Source organism: Etheostoma spectabile, chromosome 13, assembly GCF_008692095.1.
Source record: "Etheostoma spectabile isolate EspeVRDwgs_2016 chromosome 13, UIUC_Espe_1.0, whole genome shotgun sequence".
Classification (NCBI taxonomy): Eukaryota; Metazoa; Chordata; class Actinopteri; order Perciformes; family Percidae; genus Etheostoma; species Etheostoma spectabile.
The window spans coordinates 27,097,597-27,117,550 of NC_045745.1; the positions used below are offsets into that span (position 1 = coordinate 27,097,597).

The 19,954-nt window shown below is 40.5% G+C and overlaps 4 protein-coding genes across 9 annotated transcripts in view; 1 reads left to right on the plus strand and 3 right to left on the minus strand.

The window, feature by feature from the left end:
* Positions 1-5,196, minus strand: part of mtmr2 (myotubularin related protein 2) — a 7,201-nt gene extending 2,005 nt beyond the window's left edge. The window contains exons 1-15 of one of the 2 annotated variants that reach the window (XM_032533967.1): positions 4,924-5,196; positions 4,182-4,284; positions 4,057-4,080; positions 3,857-3,920; positions 3,642-3,736; positions 3,458-3,562; positions 3,030-3,134; positions 2,861-2,944; positions 2,628-2,777; positions 2,349-2,537; positions 2,043-2,228; positions 1,745-1,951; positions 1,551-1,643; positions 1,354-1,467; positions 1,035-1,211 (exon numbers count right to left, since the gene is read on the minus strand). In XM_032533967.1, coding sequence (XP_032389858.1) covers positions 1,035-1,211; positions 1,354-1,467; positions 1,551-1,643; positions 1,745-1,951; positions 2,043-2,228; positions 2,349-2,537; positions 2,628-2,777; positions 2,861-2,944; positions 3,030-3,134; positions 3,458-3,562; positions 3,642-3,736; positions 3,857-3,920; positions 4,057-4,080; positions 4,182-4,284; positions 4,924-5,003 — 1,776 coding nt within the window. In that variant the 5' untranslated portion in view covers positions 5,004-5,196. Of the gene's footprint in view, positions 1-1,034; positions 1,212-1,353; positions 1,468-1,550; positions 1,644-1,744; positions 1,952-2,042; positions 2,229-2,348; positions 2,538-2,627; positions 2,778-2,860; positions 2,945-3,029; positions 3,135-3,457; positions 3,563-3,641; positions 3,737-3,856; positions 3,924-4,056; positions 4,081-4,181; positions 4,285-4,923 lie in introns of both variants that reach the window. The other variant, XM_032533966.1, reaches the window with a different exon arrangement.
* A 999-nt stretch (positions 5,197-6,195) lies between these two features.
* cwc15 (CWC15 spliceosome associated protein homolog) lies at positions 6,196-8,617 on the minus strand. 3 transcript variants are annotated; one of them, XM_032534015.1, is made up of 7 exons: positions 8,514-8,617; positions 7,532-7,682; positions 7,281-7,393; positions 7,075-7,166; positions 6,880-6,990; positions 6,650-6,798; positions 6,196-6,539 (listed from the first exon to the last, which is right to left on the minus strand). In XM_032534015.1, the coding sequence occupies exons 2-7, from the start codon at positions 7,666-7,668 to the stop codon at positions 6,410-6,412; spliced, it is 732 nt and encodes a 243-aa protein (XP_032389906.1). In that variant the 5' UTR covers positions 7,669-7,682; positions 8,514-8,617; the 3' UTR covers positions 6,196-6,409. The 3 variants fall into 3 exon arrangements, with proteins under 3 accessions (XP_032389906.1, XP_032389907.1, XP_032389908.1); XM_032534016.1 differs by having other exon boundaries at positions 8,510-8,610; XM_032534017.1 differs by having other exon boundaries at positions 7,532-7,679; positions 8,514-8,591.
* Positions 8,618-10,097: 1,480 nt separating this feature from the next.
* si:dkey-125i10.3 (zinc finger protein 185) lies at positions 10,098-19,362 on the plus strand. 2 transcript variants are annotated; one of them, XM_032533968.1, is made up of 8 exons: positions 10,098-10,201; positions 10,314-10,425; positions 10,609-10,686; positions 16,864-17,838; positions 17,962-18,456; positions 18,573-18,635; positions 18,767-18,866; positions 18,987-19,362. In XM_032533968.1, the coding sequence occupies exons 1-8, from the start codon at positions 10,192-10,194 to the stop codon at positions 19,095-19,097; spliced, it is 1,944 nt and encodes a 647-aa protein (XP_032389859.1). In that variant the 5' UTR covers positions 10,098-10,191; the 3' UTR covers positions 19,098-19,362. The 2 variants fall into 2 exon arrangements, with proteins under 2 accessions (XP_032389859.1, XP_032389860.1); XM_032533969.1 differs by having other exon boundaries at positions 16,864-17,566; positions 17,978-18,456.
* LOC116700622 (tigger transposable element-derived protein 6) lies at positions 12,033-15,779 on the minus strand. 2 transcript variants are annotated; one of them, XM_032533983.1, is made up of 2 exons: positions 15,147-15,779; positions 12,033-14,759 (listed from the first exon to the last, which is right to left on the minus strand). In XM_032533983.1, exon 2 carries the CDS (start codon positions 14,752-14,754, stop codon positions 13,456-13,458), a length of 1,299 nt encoding a protein of 432 aa, XP_032389874.1. In that variant the 5' UTR covers positions 14,755-14,759; positions 15,147-15,779; the 3' UTR covers positions 12,033-13,455. The 2 variants fall into 2 exon arrangements, with proteins under 2 accessions (XP_032389874.1, XP_032389873.1); XM_032533982.1 differs by having other exon boundaries at positions 15,243-15,778.
* Positions 19,363-19,954: the final 592 nt, after the last annotated feature.

Here is a 19,954-nt window from a genome sequence, read left to right on the forward strand (position 1 = left end):
ATGGGGTGGCAGTAGCTCAGTTAGGAAACGGGGGGTTGCTGGCTCAAGTCCCTGTACGGACCAAAGTACGGAGTATGGATTGGTAACTGGAGAGACGCCAGTTCCCCCCCTGGGCACGGCCAAAGTGTTCTTGAGCAATGCACCGAACCCCCAACTCCTCGGGGCGCTCCTCACTCGGACACATCTCCATTAGTGTGATAGCATGTATAGGTCCTGAGCAGGTTTGTAATGGAGGTAATCATGTACTAACAGAATGAAAATTGTGAAAATTCCCCTCGTGGGATAAATAAAAGGCATTCTTGTTTTTCTAATGAATACATAGGAAATAAGCCCCTTCTTCCTTATATTCCTCGCGGTGGGCTTAACAGAGAGGATGTGTGGCATCATCATAATGGCAGACTGGCAGCTGAATAAAATCATGCACACAGCTTTGTACGTGTTGGCTGGCTCACCTTCATCATAGGGGCTTAGGGCTGGGCAATATGGAGAGAATCAGATGTCACGACATTCTTGACCAAATACCTCAATATAGATATTGCGGCGATATTGTAGTGTTGACAACTGATGCTTTGACAAAATATCTTCACACTTCACTACGATATCAAAAATCAAAGACGATATCTCATATCACGATATTGATATATTGTCGCTCTATAGGGGCTAAACCCCAAATACTCCAAAACAGGAGCAGAGGCAGTTTTTTTTTTTTTTTTACTTGTCTTGTGACATTATCCCATCCACTTTGTCTCCTTTTTCAACTCGGCTGCCTATTCCACCAGTAGAGACTGACCTCTGTTGGCACCTGCTGTGCACTACAACACATCGCCTTAATACGTATCTGTGTCAGTTTAATGGAAAGAGGAACATCTGTATTTTTGACGGTATTGAAAATCATACCTTCAGTATTTCTAAATACCACCGGATACCTTAATTAACTACTAGTTCAACTACTAAAATGGAACATGTATGGAGTGCAATGTCTTTTGAATACAATAAAGGCAGGCCTTAAACTGCAGACAGGTTTTTCGACATACCTGAGGTCTCATGCGCGGGTTCCAGCGGATGTAGTAGCCAACCCAAAGCTCCAGGTGCCGTAAGCTGACTACAGGGAACAGCACGTGGTTGGAGTAGTTCACATACAAAGGATTGGTAAACTCCTCCAGCTGGCTGTTTATATATGCCCACAGTGATACTGTCCTCTTGGGAACCTCCTGTAAAATAAAATGTGTGGTTGTCATGACACTGCATGGGAACCTCCATACTAGTAACAAACTATCTGCTCCAGTTTTCCCCAATATATTTTACTTTAAAACGTCTCATTTTAAAATGCTGAGAGAAACAAAATGCTCTTACTTCCTTTAACCTCTGCTGTTCGCTGTTGCACAGGAATGTCCCAAACAAGCAGCTGTACAGGTGGTCCAGGATGGTTACCAGGAAGTATTCATTAAACTCAAAGGCTGCAGGAAACTTAAATAAAAAACAGCCTTCTTAGTGTCCTTAAACCATGTTCGGAAGACATTTTCCACACACGGGCACTACTTATCGCTTACCTGGCGAGTCAACTGCCAGACACAGTCGATGAACTGAATGAAAACCGGTGAGCGGTCTGCGTCTGTGTGGTTCTTATCGCCATGACCAATACGCTTAAAGAACAGACAAGGACAATCAGAGATGCAACTGGAAAGACCATCATCACACCTCATGCGGTTTCTGAATTGTCAGAAGTGTATGAAAATGTGTTTACCAGCTGGAAGCGGTGACCAAAGCTCAGCCACTCTTTCTCAAGCAGCACCTCGAAGCCGCGAATGGTGCGGTAGTAACCGTCGAGCATGAGCATGGCCAAGGAGGTGAGCTGGGCTGTGCGGTCCCAGCCGTCACTACAGTGCACCACCACTGACGTTTTCCCAGACTCCACCTTGTCTGCAATCCGCAGTGCTCCAGCCATGATCAGCTAAGACACACACACACACAATTGCTCATCTTCCTTTTTTTTATTTGACCTCATTCCTCTTCCAGTTCCAACCTCAGTGATGCATTAGTACCTTGATGTGTTCGAGCCAATGAGTGGACTCCAGATTGGAGAGCCAGTGGGAGTCCTCAACGTTGGGGTAGACCACATCCTTCAGCTTGCGGAGTGACTCTCTCATCACGTGGATATTGTGAATATCTAAGAACACCAGCTCCGCATTTTGATACGCATCCTCACTTTCAAAACCACCGCCTTTCATCTGAAGACAAAAAAAAAAAAAGGGGGTAAGATGGTTCATCCATTTTGTAAGAATAGCCTGAGCTTCCTTCCTATCTGAAGGTTTTCATTTTATAGTTGTAGTTTTCCATCATCTCATAACCTTGTTGGCGGCAGCGTTGACACTGGGCCTGGCATCAAAGATGAAGAGTTTATGGGACTGAGCATTAGCATCCATGATCGCCTGGAGGTACTTCTCATCCTCTTTACTGCGCTTCCCGTTTACTCCAACCATGGGCTGACTGCAGCGCGTCACTGTTGCCTGGCTCTCTGGATGGATCCATGACAACACCTACACACAGAGTATAACATATGACCACATACCGTCCAGCAATCCAGCTGCAAAGGACAGTTAGATACATGCTGAAGACCAGTCACTCACAGGTATCCTTCCCTTTGCTCGGAAGGCAGCTACTCTCTTAAGCTCTTCGTCTGGTATGTTGACGGGCACCGCCAGAGTTGATGGGTAGGTGTCACAAACCTCGTAGTGATCGTTAACTTTTGTTATCCTCCAGCTTTCATTGGGTATACCCTTTAAAACACACAAGCAGCAACAAATGTCATACGCTTTCTGTAACATTAGGCTATGCAGTGGGATGCGTGTCGTTTAAATACCTGTCTTTTGTATTCCGAGACAGCGTCATACACCTTCCATCCGTTTTCAGGAAAAACTTGGCCATATTCCAAGGCAAAGATTTGCTGTAGAGAGTGGGAGAGAAGGTCATCCATCAGCAGCCGGTGCAGAGCTACAGCGACATAGACAGTGCGGCTGAGAATCACTCACCAGCCCGTTGGAAACAGGAAACGCAAATTTCACCAGCACTTCGAAAATGGACTTCCTGAGTGTGTCCTCCATTTGTTTGTGTGCAAATCGTAGGTTACGTATATCCTGTGGAGAGGCAGAGCGGCAGGTCACGGTCAAACTCAGGGGTCAACAGCTGTATGTATGATTTCATAGCAGTAACAGCATGCTATTGTGGACATAATGTGGAGCTTGTTCACATACTCACGCTTTTGTAATGACTATGAGTTATGATTATTATTTACACAGCAGAGATGAGACGAGGTTCATCCTCGTTGTCTTAGGCTGTGAACTGTATAACTTCCATTTACTGTGCTATCTCGAGGTTCTTGCATCTGTAGCCTGTCAACACCTGAATTGCCATATAAAGCAAGTGTGGCTATTCCAGACCATTTCCACATTTTACTCACCTTGCAAACTAGCCCGTAGGACACATCACCACGGCTCGATGCACTTCCAATCTTTTCCACACGACTCACCACCCCAAGGGGCAGGTCCAGCACAAATGCTGGTTCCTAGAAACAGCACATTAACAAACAGAATCATTCTTTAAAAAATATTAATAATGCTTCAGGAACATTCACAAAAGCATACCCTGTCCATGCATTTGAAGAAAAGTCTGTAGTTGGTAACTGTCACGGTTCCCCTCAGTGCTCCAATGAAAGGACAGAAGTAGGTGACGTCTTGGGCTATAGAACAAAACGAGAAAAATGATCTTGATTTAGCAAATAACAACAAATACATTACATACTTTAATGTGAAAAAAAGCTAAATGGCCTTTAATGCATATAAACCAAGAGAGGACCTACCCATGTCTTGCACGGTTTCATTTGGAAGTAACTGGGGCTCTTCTTTGTTTGAATTTCTAAGCACCTGCTGTGAACATTAGATTAATTAGCCATGATTGTGGAGCAGTCTTTTGACCCAAACCCATGACATTTGCTAAGGAAATTATTATTATTATTTAAAGAGATGTGTTGGATAGTTTGCAATTCACGAGATGGCATACCTTGGCAGCAGTTTTGCGCTTAACCTGAAGGAAGCAGAAAAGAGGAGAGTCATACTTCACTAATTTTGATTAATCTTTAATGAAACAGCAGAGGATTGTGAGTGAACTATGTGCAGGCTACTAACCCTGAGCTCTGGGGAGAGATCTGCGGAGGTGGCCACAGAGTCGCAGGACATCCCAGAGGGTGGCTTGGCCTGGGCAGATCGGTCAGATCGAGAGGTGGAAGAACTGGTCAGAGAGAACATGACAAACGATTAAAAGAAAGTCCAGAAGATGTTTATATCTATAAGTGTAACCATTTCACTTGTGCCCAAACAGTTATTTAAATAATTAGCCAAATAACACACAATAATTAATATATTGCATTCTGTTTTAACTGGATAAGTAGCAATTTTGGGGATTTTAAGCCATTAGTCAGACTTGTGGTTAGTAGGCTCTGGGAAACTTTGATAGTCATTTTTTTCCAGATGAGTAATTGCTTGATGGGAAAAGTAATGGCCATCTCAGTCAGTCGATAATGTAACGTTAGCTACTGTAGGATTTTTAGCTGTTGGTCAGACATAAAAAAACATATGGCATTACTCTGGACTCTGAAGAGAACTCCTGATAGCCATTTGCTTAAACTCTCACACAGTCGAACATTGATTCTAAGGGATAAGAATACACATAGCCCCTAATGACAACAGCCATTAAATGGTGCCCTAATTTCCAACATCAGTGGTCGTTTCGTGGCAGTGTGTTAACCACATGACACTGTTTGTGGTTAGACAAGTTAACTAAGTTACAACACATGAATATAAAGTCGCCCGTCAGTTTCAAAACTTTTAGCTAGGTTTAAAAGCAAAGTGTAATGGTGGGTTTAGCTACCTGGACAATGAATCAACACTTGGATGTCGGGAAGAGGAGCGCTTCGAGCCCAAACTGTCGATGCTCCCGCTCTTCTCCATGTTCTCCTGCTTCAAGTGTTGGAATAACTGGCAGTGTGAACACCGAGTGTGCGATGGAGACCCGTCTATCCACTGAAGAATGTCTTTAAATCCTCTTTCGGAGAACACTAAATCCGTACAAACAAAAGGAAGCTGCCATGTTTTCCCAGCAGCCTCCCAATCCCTGCGTTGGTCAGTCACAAGGGAGAGATTGTTGGAGAAGCGCGCCCCCTGCCGGCTGAATGCTGACTAGTCGCATGCTGCGTTCACTGCTCTTGGTAACAGCTGTTACAGACATTAGGTGGGCAATATTTCTAACTGATTACCTATGCATTTCAAATGTGTTTAAAAAAGACCACACTCACTGCAATATAGTTTTATGTTGCTTATTTTTGCTCCTAAACTCCTAAACATTTCTCCTTTATATCAGAGGTGTAATGTGAGCTCTTCTTTTATACTTTTCTTCTTGTCCTCACACGCCAGTTTATCTATTTCTGGGTTACAGTGTTACCTTCAAACCACTCCTTGTTTATAAGACCCTGAACTGTGGGATCAGGTTACTTCCAACTACACCTTCTCTGGCTGATCCTTAGAATGGATGAAACACAGTTGAAAATCTACATGCTTAATATTCCACCTATCAATGTTGGAACATATATTGAATTTTTGCATCATGTTATGTTGGTAATTACATGAGCACAATGGCTATTAGATAATTATATAGGTACTGTGGATGGATAAATAGGAGTATAAAAGAGAAGTTGTCATTCCCCCCAAAATTCCACAAGACAATGTGTTCATAGGTTGAATATAAGGTTTGCTTCAAAACATTAGGTCAGACAACCTGAAATCAAAACTTACATCTCAAATGACAAATAAATAAAAAATTATGGTATTCTAATTTTGTGGTTATGCAAAATATTTTTTTTCCTCTATAAAATACATATTACATAAATATATTGAACTAAGTTACTGATTTATTTCTTGTCCCGTTCAAGTACTTTAATTTACCAAGTTAGTATTTACATAAATGTATAACACACATTCTGTTAAGTCTATGATCAAGCTCAATGAGAGCTGCAATATATTCAAAACCTGTGAACATTTAATTCTCCATAACGACATTGATTTTCCTTGAATAAATTCCTGCGACAGTCTTTAAGTCTTTGTTTATTGAAATGAATATTTTAAAAAGAAAATACTACAGAGAGACTTAGATCTTGAATCACATTTAACATATGTAACTCACCAAATCATTTACGTATATACATGTTATGAGTTGAATGTACAAATACTAATGCATTTGTATACAGGATGTATTTGAATGCCATCTATCATTCTTGGGGCAGAGGGAGAACAGGAGGGCAAGGACCAAAGAAATGAAATTAAAAAAAGAAAAACAATAAATTTAACTAACACAAACTCCTCTACTTTACATATTTCTCCATAAATTTCTTATGAAACTCAGAGCGCAGTGTGTCATTGATAAAGCGTTTCTCCTTCCGTGCTTCGTCCACTCCTTTGGCGCAATTCTTGAACACAACATCATCATCCCACCTAGAAAGATATTAACAAATTGATTGTTGATAATTAGTCAAAATGTGAAGAAAGCATTTTTCTTCAAATACAACACTCATGAATCATAAATATGTGTGTTTGTGAGCTACCTTCTCTTGACTCTGAATGTACTCTGACTCTGGGTCATCTGCTGCTGCTGTGCTTGCTGTTGCTGCTGCCCTGCCAAGTTGATCAATGGATTGCCACTCAAGATATTCTCCATGCGAATTCTCTCCTCCTCTGCCTTTTGCTCCCGCTCCTAGGATGAACAAACAAAGTCATAACACAAAATTGTGCTGTCAGCCCGGTTCAAACACGTCAGTCCAAAACGATACATTACTTTGCGTTCTTGCTCTTCAGCCCTCTCCTTCTTGATCTTCTCCAGTTCTGCCAGAAGAGCTGCAGTGTCGTCGTCATCACTGTCCTCCTCAGAGTCCTCGTCCTCATCATCCTAGAAAACAACCAAGCATCATTGGTGAGGGAGCTTAATGAGTACTAATCACCACCAAGTGTCCACTAACAAGCAAGCACTTACATCAGTGAGAGGGTCGTCAGCATCAAGGTTGGCCGCTGGGATCTGATCCAGTCTAGGCCTCTTTGAAGATGATGATGACGATGTGGTATGCTCTGGAAAATTAGAGTCAATGCAGTATTTTGAAAAAAAAATTCTTGTGGGTATACACTTTAGATAACATGAGGGACTTGGTCCACTAAAAGTTTAATATCTTCAGAAAGACCAACCTCTTGGTCCCCTTTCTCTTGTCTTATCACGTGCAGCTACACGCTCCCTCTCTTCCAGCTCCCTGCGGAAGTCACGGGCACGCACCTCCTCTGGGGCATCCTGGGTAGGTTGCCTGAGGGCGGGAGAACATTTGATGAAGAAAGGAATGATTCTGGTATGATTCTGGTATCATACCAGATGTAAATCTGTGCCTGTCTAACCAGCAACACACTGATTACAACCCAAATGCATTCATGTTTGAGATACTGACCTGTACTTGATCTTGGTGTGACCCGGAAGATCTCGACTGGAATACTGCTTGGACAGGGCACTCAAGTCACCTCCACCTTCTCCTTTACCCCTCCCTCCTCTCGCCGGCTCAAATGTCGGTCTTGCAGCTGTAGTCATCTTTGATGGGTCTACTGTAGCAACATATGAAAGGAGGACAAAAATGAACTGAAAACCAAGTCATGTTGTTCAGTACAGTGCACACCAATAAATACAGTGTGGCAAAAACAAAAACATGTATCCCCTGACACAAATATCACGTAGACTTGAGGGGACTGCTGCATTTGGCAGCCCTCATTTAAACTAACAACATCTTACCATACGTACGGAACCTGTCAACTACCTACAAATCACCCAATCACAAATTGTCTACAGGGGATGTGTAAAATTCCTTATAAATTACATGTGATATGTTTGTGTGGTAATGTGGCTAGTTGTGTAGAGCATTGACATTTATGATTCTATCATTGCAGTTGTATGAGAGACACTGAGATAAAAAGTTACGCTACTGAATCAACCAATTTCCCAACTGAGGCATGAATGACATCTAACGAGTCCATTCGTCAAACATTAACTAAATGAAAGAAGCACATCCAATAACAAGCTAAGCAACATATCAAATACGTCAGTAAGTCTTTTGTTGATCAGGTTAATTAAACTTGTCTTTGTGAGACATATACTCTCTTTATTGACTACAAGCATATACGCTGTTTACAAGTTAGCTAGCTAGCTAATGATAAAGGAAAGAACACAAGCTAGCCAGTTAGCTAGCCACTAACGTTAACTTGCAGCTAATAAGTTGCTAGCATGCTAACCTGGTGTAAAAAAGCTGTTTAGGAAGGAAACAATGCTATTTCCTCTCGCCGACCTACACAACTTTGATGGAAAGTTATTTTTATTTACATTGAACCAAAATTAAAATAATGGGCAGTTTAGAATTTTAATTTTAGAGCAAAAACACTTACTTAGCTGCTACCACACGACTAAAAAGAAGACCCGATCCAACGAGTTCCGGTAGAACTTCCGGTGGAACCTGCGTGTGAGAAAGATGCTTTCAAAAATACTCGGAAATTAGAAAACACTCAGAAATCTGACTACAAAATAATCATAATTTATTGATATGTTTGTCTAATTATAACTCAAAACATGTGTTGACCAAGTCTTACTATCTTACTAAACACATATTCTACAGTTTCTACGTGCTCATCATAAACATAAAGCTTGTAAGTTTTCTGGTAAAAAAACAACAAACAAACCTTTTGAATTTCCTTCAAGTAATACTGTACTGTGATCTTATTCATACAGTAATACACGCACACACACACACACACACACACACACACACACACACACACACACACACACACACACACACACACACACACACACACACACAAACAGCAACTCTTGGTAAATTATTAAGTGCATTTACCAATTTATGATGCAAAAATGTTTTAAATATTTCAATTTACATTTTTTTTAGTTTCTTTTCTCCCTGAGATCATACAGGCACCATTCTTCAATGTGAATGAAATACATAACATATACACTTACGTTAAAAGACCCCCCTCCCCAAATGTGTGAGAGAGAGAGAGAGAGAGTTAGTGTGAGAGTGAAATAATATGTGCTGTTGCCTTTTTAAATGTACCTTTGCTCAGGGCACATATAAAGGGTGAGTTTAGTATTTCTTATCCCTTACCTCTATATCCAGCAATGCAGATCATTTTAACTGCAGGTATTGATATATATATATATATATATATATATATATTTGTTGTTATTTGGCGCTATATAAATAAAATTGAATTGAATTAAATAGATGTGATCTGGTTATTTGGTACTGGCACATCTCCAGAGAGATTCATTGTACATGAGATTAAAGGACTATGCGCAGGTCAAAATGTTAAGATGGGGCGCCCAGATAGCTCAGTTGGTAGATCCATTTATGGAGGTTTACTCCTCGATGCAGGGGGCTAGGGTTCAACTCCAACCTGTGGCCCTTTGCTGCATGTTATCCCCCCCCCCCCCCCCCCCCCCTTTCATGTCTTAATTTGTCCTGTCAACTAAAGACCTAAAATGAGCAGAAAATAATCTTAAAAAAGATGTTAAGAGGAGCTCAAAATGAATACAGACAAGATGCAGTGGGATAGAACACGACACTGTAAACACAGGGAGGGTTAAGATCCTGAGCAAAAGAGCGGCTAGCAAATATGGACACTATTGTGAAAGAACACTATTACACATCTCTGTCAGGATGATATTGTTTACTTCAGGATGACATTTTTTCAACAAGTTTTGTTTTAACAAAAGCACTGACTTAATACACAATTTCAAAGTGTGTGCTTCAAATTCTGATCCAACACAACGTACTGTAGTTGTTCAGAGTTCTAGTACTGTGACAAATGATAATACAGTGTCACCTTTCCAATTTGACGGAGTGATTTTGCCGTGGAATTCAGTTTAACAGTATGTGTAGAGATGCTGGGTCACTGATCAGGTGTGAGGTCAGTGGGGAGAATATGGACAGAAAAATCTAGTTTGGAAGCAAATGAGTCCTGTTTTATTTGCATGGGAACCTATAAAACCTGTCATGAATCTTAACATTTTTTCATCAGGTTGAAAATTTGGGAAAATATCAGTATCATGTCAAATGGTAAGTCCCACTTGAATCCAATTTTTCATCCTTTTTAAAGGTTAAAAATTGTATGCAAGCATTCTCTGTGGCCAACACTGACAGAAAGGGCGCGTGTGCGTTTGTGTTATAGATGTTAACAGGCACAAGGTGTTTTACACCACCAGAGTGCGAACTACACTGAAGAATGATGGCTGTTGGATCAAGAAGGCACAAGAGGAAACAGAAGAGCAATGCAAAGCAAGGTATTCTCAGTGATTAACATGCAACGATAAAAACAAAGACTTATTGTTACAAATTTGAATGTAATGCTATCTTGCTATCCTGCATTTTGCCGATGTGCTATTCTAGTTAATACTACACACAAGCACTGACCTTTTGAGAAAAAGTATGCATGCTGCATATTCACCACTTCTTCTGTCTTTCAGAACAGACCATGCTGTGGAGATCAGACCCGCTCCGGTCAGACCGAACTCTTATGTCCTGTCCACAACTAAGAAATTTGAGTAAGTATCAGACAGCTATCACTTTTTTTATTAAACAAGATAACAATAATTAAAGCAGTAAAACCTCTTGTGTTCTGATTTAACTGTTGATCTATCAATCAATCAATCAATCAATCAATCAATCAATCAATCAATCAATATAAATGCAATATAAAGGTTTGGCCAACAGATATCACCATTTTTATGATGTATACAGTATATGTATATAAATCAATATACATTGATTTCAAATGCTTTGTAGTAGTGGAAGATTTTCAACACAAGAGCTTCTGTGGCAGTGCTTCTGAAAGCTGAGTTCCCCACATTTGATTTAATAACATTTATTTTGAACATGTTAAAAAATAAAATTAAGATAAATAACCAAGAAAACCAACCACACACATCACTGGTAAAAGATCTGTTGACCTCATATTTAAAGCTATAGTGAGTAGAGTCTGTCGCCCCCATAAAGAATTCCAAGTGATGGCAACATTACTGTCAACGCAATCCTTCAGTGATAGCTCACCACCATGCACTGTTAATATTAACTGAGATATTAATAGACAAAGCATCCGGTTCAGCAAAGTGCTGCAAATGCTGCAGTGCCTTTCACCTGCATTCTATCTGAATCCCAGCAGGGGGCGACACGTGCGGTTGCAAAAGGAGGTCGGTTTCTGTAGAAGTCTGTGAGAAAGTGACCCACTTCTCACTTGATTTATTACCTCAATAAACATTTTCATACTGAGTTTATGGTCTCAATCTAGTTTTAAGTCTTCGGCAATGCAGAATGATGTTAATTCGTTGAATTATGATCTCATTGATTTTAAAATCAACAATAAAGCAGGGGGGTGTTTCGACCTGTCTTACATGAAATATTACTACAGGAAAAAGATATATTTAAAACCTAGCAAAGCTATATCTTACCTCAAATTATGTAGGCTAGCTTTCAGCAGCAGTTGCATCCAGATTACCAGTGAAAGTGTGAAAAATGCAGTAAAGCAAAAAAAAAAATTCCCTGATCACTTTGTTCATTTTTAAAACCCCTGCAACATCAGCAGGGGTTATAAAATGGACAAAGTGAAGGCAGTACTGCAGGTCAAACTGAAATTCACCTTTGGCTCTGTTGCGTCACTGAATACAAAAATATGAAGGCTTCAGGCACAAATCCCCATCAGTGATATTAACATATCTTACCATTAACAGTGCACTGCAGGCGGGTTTGTGCTGTAGCTGGTTCATGATCATTGAGCTGAACACAATTCTTACTTGAGTATTTCCTCTCGGCTTCCTAATGAAAATTACACATGTATAAATCCCCAATTTCAGCTGTCCTATTTTACCAGCCATTCATTTTTAGTGATAATGTGTTAAATAATAGTGTCATTGTTGTACGGAGCACAAAAAGTCATGATTTCCTGTAATATAGTATTAAATAATCATACTTTGTTTAGACTGAAGAGATGTTCTGAAACATTAATTTACAAAGTAATCATAATACGTTGCCTGCCTGTGTATTGTTGCCAGCTGTACCTATTGCATGTACACGTACATGAACACACACACACACACTTTAGTAAATTATTAAGCCTATGGACACATTTGTGATGCAAAAATATTTAAATTTTCATTTTTTTCTGCGTTATTTTCTTGCTGAGATCATACAGGGTCCATTCTTCTATGTGAATTAAAGACATAATATATTTGGACACTTATGTTAAAATACCCCCCTCCCCAAATTAAAAAAAAAAAACAGGCTCAACTTTCCTTAATAGTTCTTTGTTATTTTAGACAATATAAATTAATTTTGTAACTACAGAATAGGCCAAGTACATTCAGAATACTCAAGCAAAGGGATAATTTGATTCACAATTGAATTGAGTTAGCAGTTTTTGTTATCATTTTCCTTCTGTCAGTATTAAAACACGTTGTTACCAGACCTCAACATCTAACTACATTTTCACATTGTATTTTTTAATTTAATTATGGAGAGTTTCAAACAAGATAACGCTTGACAATGTGGCTTAGTTTTAAAATCTTTCCTTTTTATCTAAATATGTTTAAGAACAATAAAGGTAAATTGGTTCTCATGCTTGAATATGTTAGCTGAATACACATTGAATTATTAAACCGCTTGTTTGATCAGTCCAGAACAGTTAACAAGCTAGCTCACAGAATAGCCTCCAGCTTACTCCACTAAAATAGAAATCAAGCCCCACTCTGTCTCTATTCATACTGCTTAGTGTTAGTTTGCTTAGCTAGCTGGCCATCAATCACAAGACAAAATGACAGAGCTTGAGTTCATTTGTTGTACAGTAGTAGTTCTCAATGTTTTTGGCTTGTGATCCCCTGAAATGAAGAAACATCTATTTTCAACCCTCTGTCACAGGTTATGGCCATAATGTGGACAGATTTGGGAACAGTTCAACCAAACCTTTCTCCGCTTGTTTTATCATTTGAAGGATTTTAAGGGGCCTCAAAGTGTCCAATATTTTACAAAAAAAATCAATAATTAGAGACATCTTAGAGAAAATAAAACTTAAAAATAAAAATGGTGTACATGAAAACATATATCTTTTTCTTAGTCCAGTAAAAACCCTTTGACCACAACATTGACATGTATTTAATATTGACACCCCTTTCTTCTGACAAGCTGACAAACGCAGCACTCTGCAAGGAAGCTGGAGGAGGTGGGAAACAATACTCAAGCTGGGGTGTAATTCAAATGACAGAACTAGCCAAGTTTTATGTAAAGGTACTGATGGCTGACTGATAGTCTTGAGCAGTTATGAGTTAGGAGGACGGTCCAGCAGCTATGACGTCTCCTACAGCGTGCACCCCCTGTACTGATGTGGACAAGGAGGGACCAGCTGCAGGCCCCATGCTGTGCAATGGCATTAAATGACCATCGTTGATGGTGAAGTGGTTTAGCGGGTAGATGCCACATTTCCTAAAGCCTTCCTTCACAATCCTGACACCCTCCTCCTCCTTCACTAACTGATACGTCTCTTTAAACACACTTGAGAACTCCTTCTTGCTGACTGCATAGTGGGTATCAGTGGCACAACCATCACCTAGGAGTGCTGCAAAATGCTGCTTTAGGAGAACAAAGAGACCCGCGTCGAGTGGCTGCAGGATGTGGGAGCAATGAGGTGGAAGGCACAGAAGGATCACATCCTCCTTACGAGCTGCTTCCACCACCTCAAGGTGAATGGGAGACTTGTGGCCATCAAAAATCAGCAGCAGCGGACGCTCCTTTGGTGTGTGTAGGAGGAAGTGTTTGAGGAACCATTTCTTGAAAAGGTCCGAGTTGACACAGCCAGAGTCTGACCATCCATAGAGGGCATTGGGAGGCCCTTGAGTCTTATAACATACTCCCCCTGGGTATGCCTTTGAGTAGATAATAAATGGGGGAATGTCCTCTCCAGTTGCGCTAAAGCAAGCCAGGATGGAGATGTGGTCCCTCAAGCCTGACGTTGGCTTGCAACCCAGAGTGGCAGATTTGGGGAGAATCACCCTCTTCCTGCCCAGTTGAAAGCCCACCTCGTTGCAGTTAAGGATTTGAAGAGGCTTGTCTCGGAGCCCGTGAGCTTCCATGACAGCGCTGAGTAAATGAAAAAAATGATCCACTGCTTCCTTCCTCACACTAACCGTCCTCCCACGGACAACATTGTCTGCTGGCTGAATGGTTATATTCTTTTCTTGCCTTTTTCTGAAATTGAGCCACCAGGTCTGACCTAGTTTAGAAAATGCCACCCTCCGATGTTGCCGTTTATAAATGGACGAGGCAAAGGACACCAGCTGTTGTTTCGTCAGAGGGAATCCATGCTTCGACATGTATAAAGAGAACTCCACCAACAGCTCCTCGTCTGCAGATGTTATAAGCTGAGCTGGCCCGCTGCGACTCCCTGGTGTCACCCGTCCACTAACCCTGTCCCCCAGTGAAGACTTAGGGACTCCAAACTCTTTGGCAGCCCGTCTCACTGTACACCTTCCCGACTTCACCTCGATCAGAGCACGTTCCATGGCCTCCTCTGTCCATTTCTTCTTCTTCTTCCTCCCAATTTTGTCGAGATGATTTCTCGATGGCATTTTCTCTGAGACAGCACAGGAAATGCAGGCATGAATAACACATTAAAACAAATATGACATAGATAAATTAACCTAATTATGCTAATGTATGTCACAATCACAAACCTAAAGATAAACAATAATATTTTTCACATCACTTAATTTAAATAAACCTTAGCTAATTTGTTTTAACACTTCCCAACGTTAGTCCAAGCACAGCCTGTTTGTATTTCTGGTCTAGGCTTGGTCGTGGTCTTCTTTTATTAATAGTTTTACATCGTAAACAGGGTCTAAAACAGTATGCTCTTTAAAAGCCAAAAAAATAACGTCAACTGTCGGAAAGTAGCTAAGTGGCGAAACAAGACCTCTGACATGATGACGTTTGCCTCGAGTGTTGTTGAAACTTCACTCACGTCTGGTAACGTTAACGATACTCTCCTTGTACTTTCTGTCACAGCCAAAGCTCTGTTTCTGTGTAGGGAAACCTGTTAAAATACCAACTGACTTACTAGTCTTAGGGAGTCGTCAAAATTTAGCTAGTGGTGTGTGGTGGACAGAAGATGACTCGGACTCGTCCTGTGGTGGTTGTTGTGAGTGACGTCGCGCGAACCGTAATGTTATTGTTTGTAACTGTTAAACCAGCTAGCTAGCTAGCTACAGTGGTGTGAAGCCTGGTGGTTTTCGAGACAGTTTTAAGCTTGAACATATAAACCAAGTGACAGTCTGTAGTCGAAATTCGATGCTACATATCTATCGGTTTCAGAAAGTGTAAATGAGCCGGTTATGTTTTAACAGAACCACGTTTCCCTGCCTAGCATGAAACAGCTAACGTTAGCATCACAAACAAGCGGAAAAAACGAAAGTCAAGTGACGGTGTCTTCAAAATAAAAGAATTAAAATTCCCGTTACAAAAATAAGTGTCCAACTTTAGAGATATTCAGATAAAATCAATAAATTGCATCACAATGCTTATATGACGTGAAACTATAGTTATAAAATAGATAACAAAACAAGGCTAAGGGTTTCTCTTCAATATCCTTCTATATCACTCCAACATGGTTGTATTCCTTCTTAGTTGGTATTGGATATTTTTAGGTTAATACCATTTTATCTTTTTTTATATGGAGCATTTTATATCAAATAATTAGTGTACCATTCCTCGACAGATTAAGATACATCTTTATCTATTGCCATATCTGAGGACAGCACCATGTCCTCAGATTGAATAACTAGTTCCAGTCACTTAATGAATGAAAAGGTTAACATGGTTTATTATTTTATATGTGTGCAGGTGGGCCATAACCTTAAAATCTTTCAAGAGTCGCATGATAATCAAGATGTTTAGCTACTGCAAGCATAATTGACCCAATCCATTTGTGCGTGTCTCTCATCTATTATCGACAAAGTCAATAGATAAGATAAACAAACTGGGACTGAATTGACTCAAGCAGGTAACTGGATGCCATTCCTTGTTCAAGAAATCATCTCCCCACCCTCACTTCAGTGCAACATGTTTGGTGATATTTACATCGTTAATAAGCTTTGTGTTGACATTTACGGCTCTGTTTGTCAGCTTTGCTTCATCAGTCAATGTAGCTTGCCCCTTCTTTTTTTACCACTCATATGCTGGTGTCCTATATATGTGATTTGTTGTGCTCATCTTCCAATGCAGATCCAACTTTTTTGCAACATTTTTTGTGTAGGTACTTATATAAAAGAAGAAACTGAACCATATTCTGAAACTGCCATTCATCTAATCATCCTTTGCTGATAAGGTTGTATCTGTTTACATCATTTTCAGTAAGAAATTATATGTTACCTGATGTAAAATTGTACATTTACATTATCCCTTGCAAAAAATAATCTTTCAACCATCTCACTATGGAGCATTTGGCTTTGATGGCAATTTTGAGCTAAAGTAGTTTAAAGCTGATCAAATCTGAATTTGCTACAAAAAGGTGCTTAGCCTGAGGGATCAACAGAGGAGACCACAGACGATGCAAAGTTAGTTCACAAGAGCATCTCTCTACTCACTGTAACTGCTGCTGGGTGTAGGGATTTTCGTTAATTTTATTATGTTACGTTTTTTATTTTGCATAGTTAGGAAAAAAGTAACTCCCTCTGTTACAGGCTCCAAGCACCCAAAGAAGAACTTACCCAAAAGTGTGTGGAACAACAAGAAATATCAGTTACCAACAAATCTGCAGAAAACAAGGAAGAATATATCGCGGCAGTTTACCAGTCAAATGTGCAACACAATGACGGGGCTGCTGAGGTCTATTCAGAGGTTCATTTTGCAGAGCAACCAGCCGCCAACACAACTGCAGAAAACAAAGGAGAACATGCTGGTGCAACAGTTGGGCAGTCAAACATAGAACACAATGAGGTAAAGGTCTCTGCAGATGCTCATGTGGAAGATACAGTTGCAGAAATCTTTGCTGCGGCTGGCACAGAGGAGAGTAAAGATACGGCTGAAGTCCCTGCTGGGCCTGCATTGAAACTGAAATCTCAAGAGGAACCTTCAAACAAAACAGAGCCCGCAAATGCAGTCGTAGAAACAGCTGTTCAACCTGCAGAGGGCAGTTGTGAGAAAAGTTCTCCAGAACAGGCTGCAGACGACAGTGTCAAAGCTGTAGCTGAGGTTGTGGCAAAGTCAACATCTGACACAAGTGACGTGGTTAATGCAACACTAGGAAACGAGGCTGCTCTCCCAGACGGTGTTAAAGCTGTAGCTGAGGTTGTGGTCAAGTCATCGCCTAAAACAAGTGACGTGGTTAATGCAACACCAGGAAAAGAGGCTGCTCTCCCAGACGGTGTTAAAGCTGTAGCTGAGGTTGTGGTCAAGTCATCGTCTGGAATAAGTGACGTGGTTAATGCAACACCAAGAAAAGAGGCTGCTCTTCCAGACGGTGTTAAAGCTGTAGCTGAGGTTGTGGCAAAGTCATCGTCTGGAATAAGTGACGTGGTTAATGTAACACCAAAAAAAGAGGCTGCTCTCTCAGATGGTGTTAAAGCTGTAGCTGAGGTCGTGGTCAACTCATTGCCTAAAACAAGTGACGTGGTGAATGCAACACCAGGAGAAGAGGCTGCTCTCCAAGTCAGTGTGGAACCCGTCCCTGACTTATTGGCAGAGTCTGTATCTGAATTGTCTACTCAACCTGCTGCTAAAACTGCTACCAAGAAGAGTTGTGAGAAAGGTGTTCCAGAACAGGCTGCTGGGGAATCTGTTGAAGCTGTAGCTAAGGTTGTTGTGGAGTCATCCCCTGACACCCCTGCTGTGACTGGTGGATCAGGAGAAGAGGCTGCTCTCCAAGTCAATGTGGAACCAGTCCCTGACTTGGTGGCAGGTAATGTGCCTGAATCGCCTACTCAACCTGCTGCTGAAACTTCAGTTAAGTCTCTAGAGAGTAAAGTCGAGTCAGCAGCCAAAGCTGAAGAGGTAGTTGAGTTTGAAGTTGCGCCTGTTGTCAACACTTTTGTCAAGCAAAGTGTTAAGCCAACACCGAAGAGAGCAGCAGATGGTGTGGTGGAGTTGAACATCAAGGATGCTGTTGAACCTGTCACAGCTGTTCAGGAGAAGTTCTCTTACACACCCATTGAACTGTCCGAAGCATTAGATGTTAAGCCACCGACAACTGAAACTGCTCCTAAGCCTCTAAAAGATTCAAAACAATCCCACACTGAGGAAACCAAGCCAAACCAACGCTCTGAGCATACCAACACGTAAGTAAACCCTTATGATAAGGAACCACCTCACATTTATTCAGTTTTTTATATATGTGTTTATACTTGAGCTATAAAATGCATCTTATTGTTTGCTGATGTCCATTTTCTTGTAGATCTGAAATATTTAAAAAGTCCAAGGAGAAGGAACAACCCACTCAAAAACAGAATGTCATCAGGTAATGTCTCACAGTTTAGAATTTCAAACATTATGTAAGTTATACAAAGTAACTCAAACATACTGTTATGGTATAGATGCGAAGTTTGTACAGAAAAGTTAACAACGACAAACACTTTCTCTCTGCTGCAGGAAATCCAATGTTTGTTCATTTTGTGACAAAAGAATTGATGGAAATGTCAAGCTCCTTCTCAGTGAACCTGCGGTGATCTGCCACCCTGACTGCCTAAAGGTTTGTTCTGTCATTTAGAAAACATAATGCACATACCATCTATTTGTGGTTATATTTACTGTATATTGAATAACAGGCTCTTTGCATTGCATAATGTTAATATTGAGTATATTTGTGCAGTGTGGTGGGTGTGCTAAGGTCCTGGGAGATCTGCTGACCACCATGTTCTTGCATGGTCAAGAGGTCCAATGTGGTGCCTGCTTTGCAAAAACTCTCAAGTCTGAAGCTTAACTGGGACAAATATGTTGCCGGAGAAGACTTACAGCTAGTTGGGACTGAGGACCTCACCCCCGTTACCCTATGTCTGTATTGTTTTTTTTTTTTTACTACTGTATGTTTCTTTTAGGACATAGTGTAATGTCAGGGTTAAAAATTCTATAATGAAAAGGTTTGTTGGCATATTATTTCTGGTTGTAATTGCCAAAGATGCTTATATGGAATACAATTTTTATTTTGACATATATGGTTCAATAAAATCACAAATTACTACCTCAGATTTAATTGGTTTAATCATCCTTAATTAAAAATGAGCACACACACACAACACAACCCAGCTCAGTAAGTAGCAGGGCTACACATCAAACATGAGTCACCTGGCTGCATGTAATAGAAGCATTAACACCTCAGTAACATAAAACAGCTTATTTTAAGCAGTAACCCCAAAACATCCAAAGAAATGAATACATTTTTTGTTTCCCTCCTACACAGTGACATTTAAACAAAATGCATTATGAATGAATGCAAAGTACATGTATTGTAAGTGAAAGCACAAAGGGAGACGGGAGGATACACCTAACCCATGCAGAGAACTTTGTTACATTCAGCCTCCTTTGCTTTAGTTCACACAATGATGCTACACAAGATGGTGATAATGAGGCAGCAGCAAAATCATAATCCGAACGAAAATATGCTTCAGTAAACACTGAATGGAGTGCAGGCAGTTATGATTTGCGAGGCGAGCTGTCATTGCTCTTAATTATTCATGAAATGTCGTGCATCACAATCTGACAACAGCATCAGCACCAATGAAGCTTCACAAAAAGAAAAAAAAAGAGAGATACAACCTGCTAGAAGAAAATGAACAACAC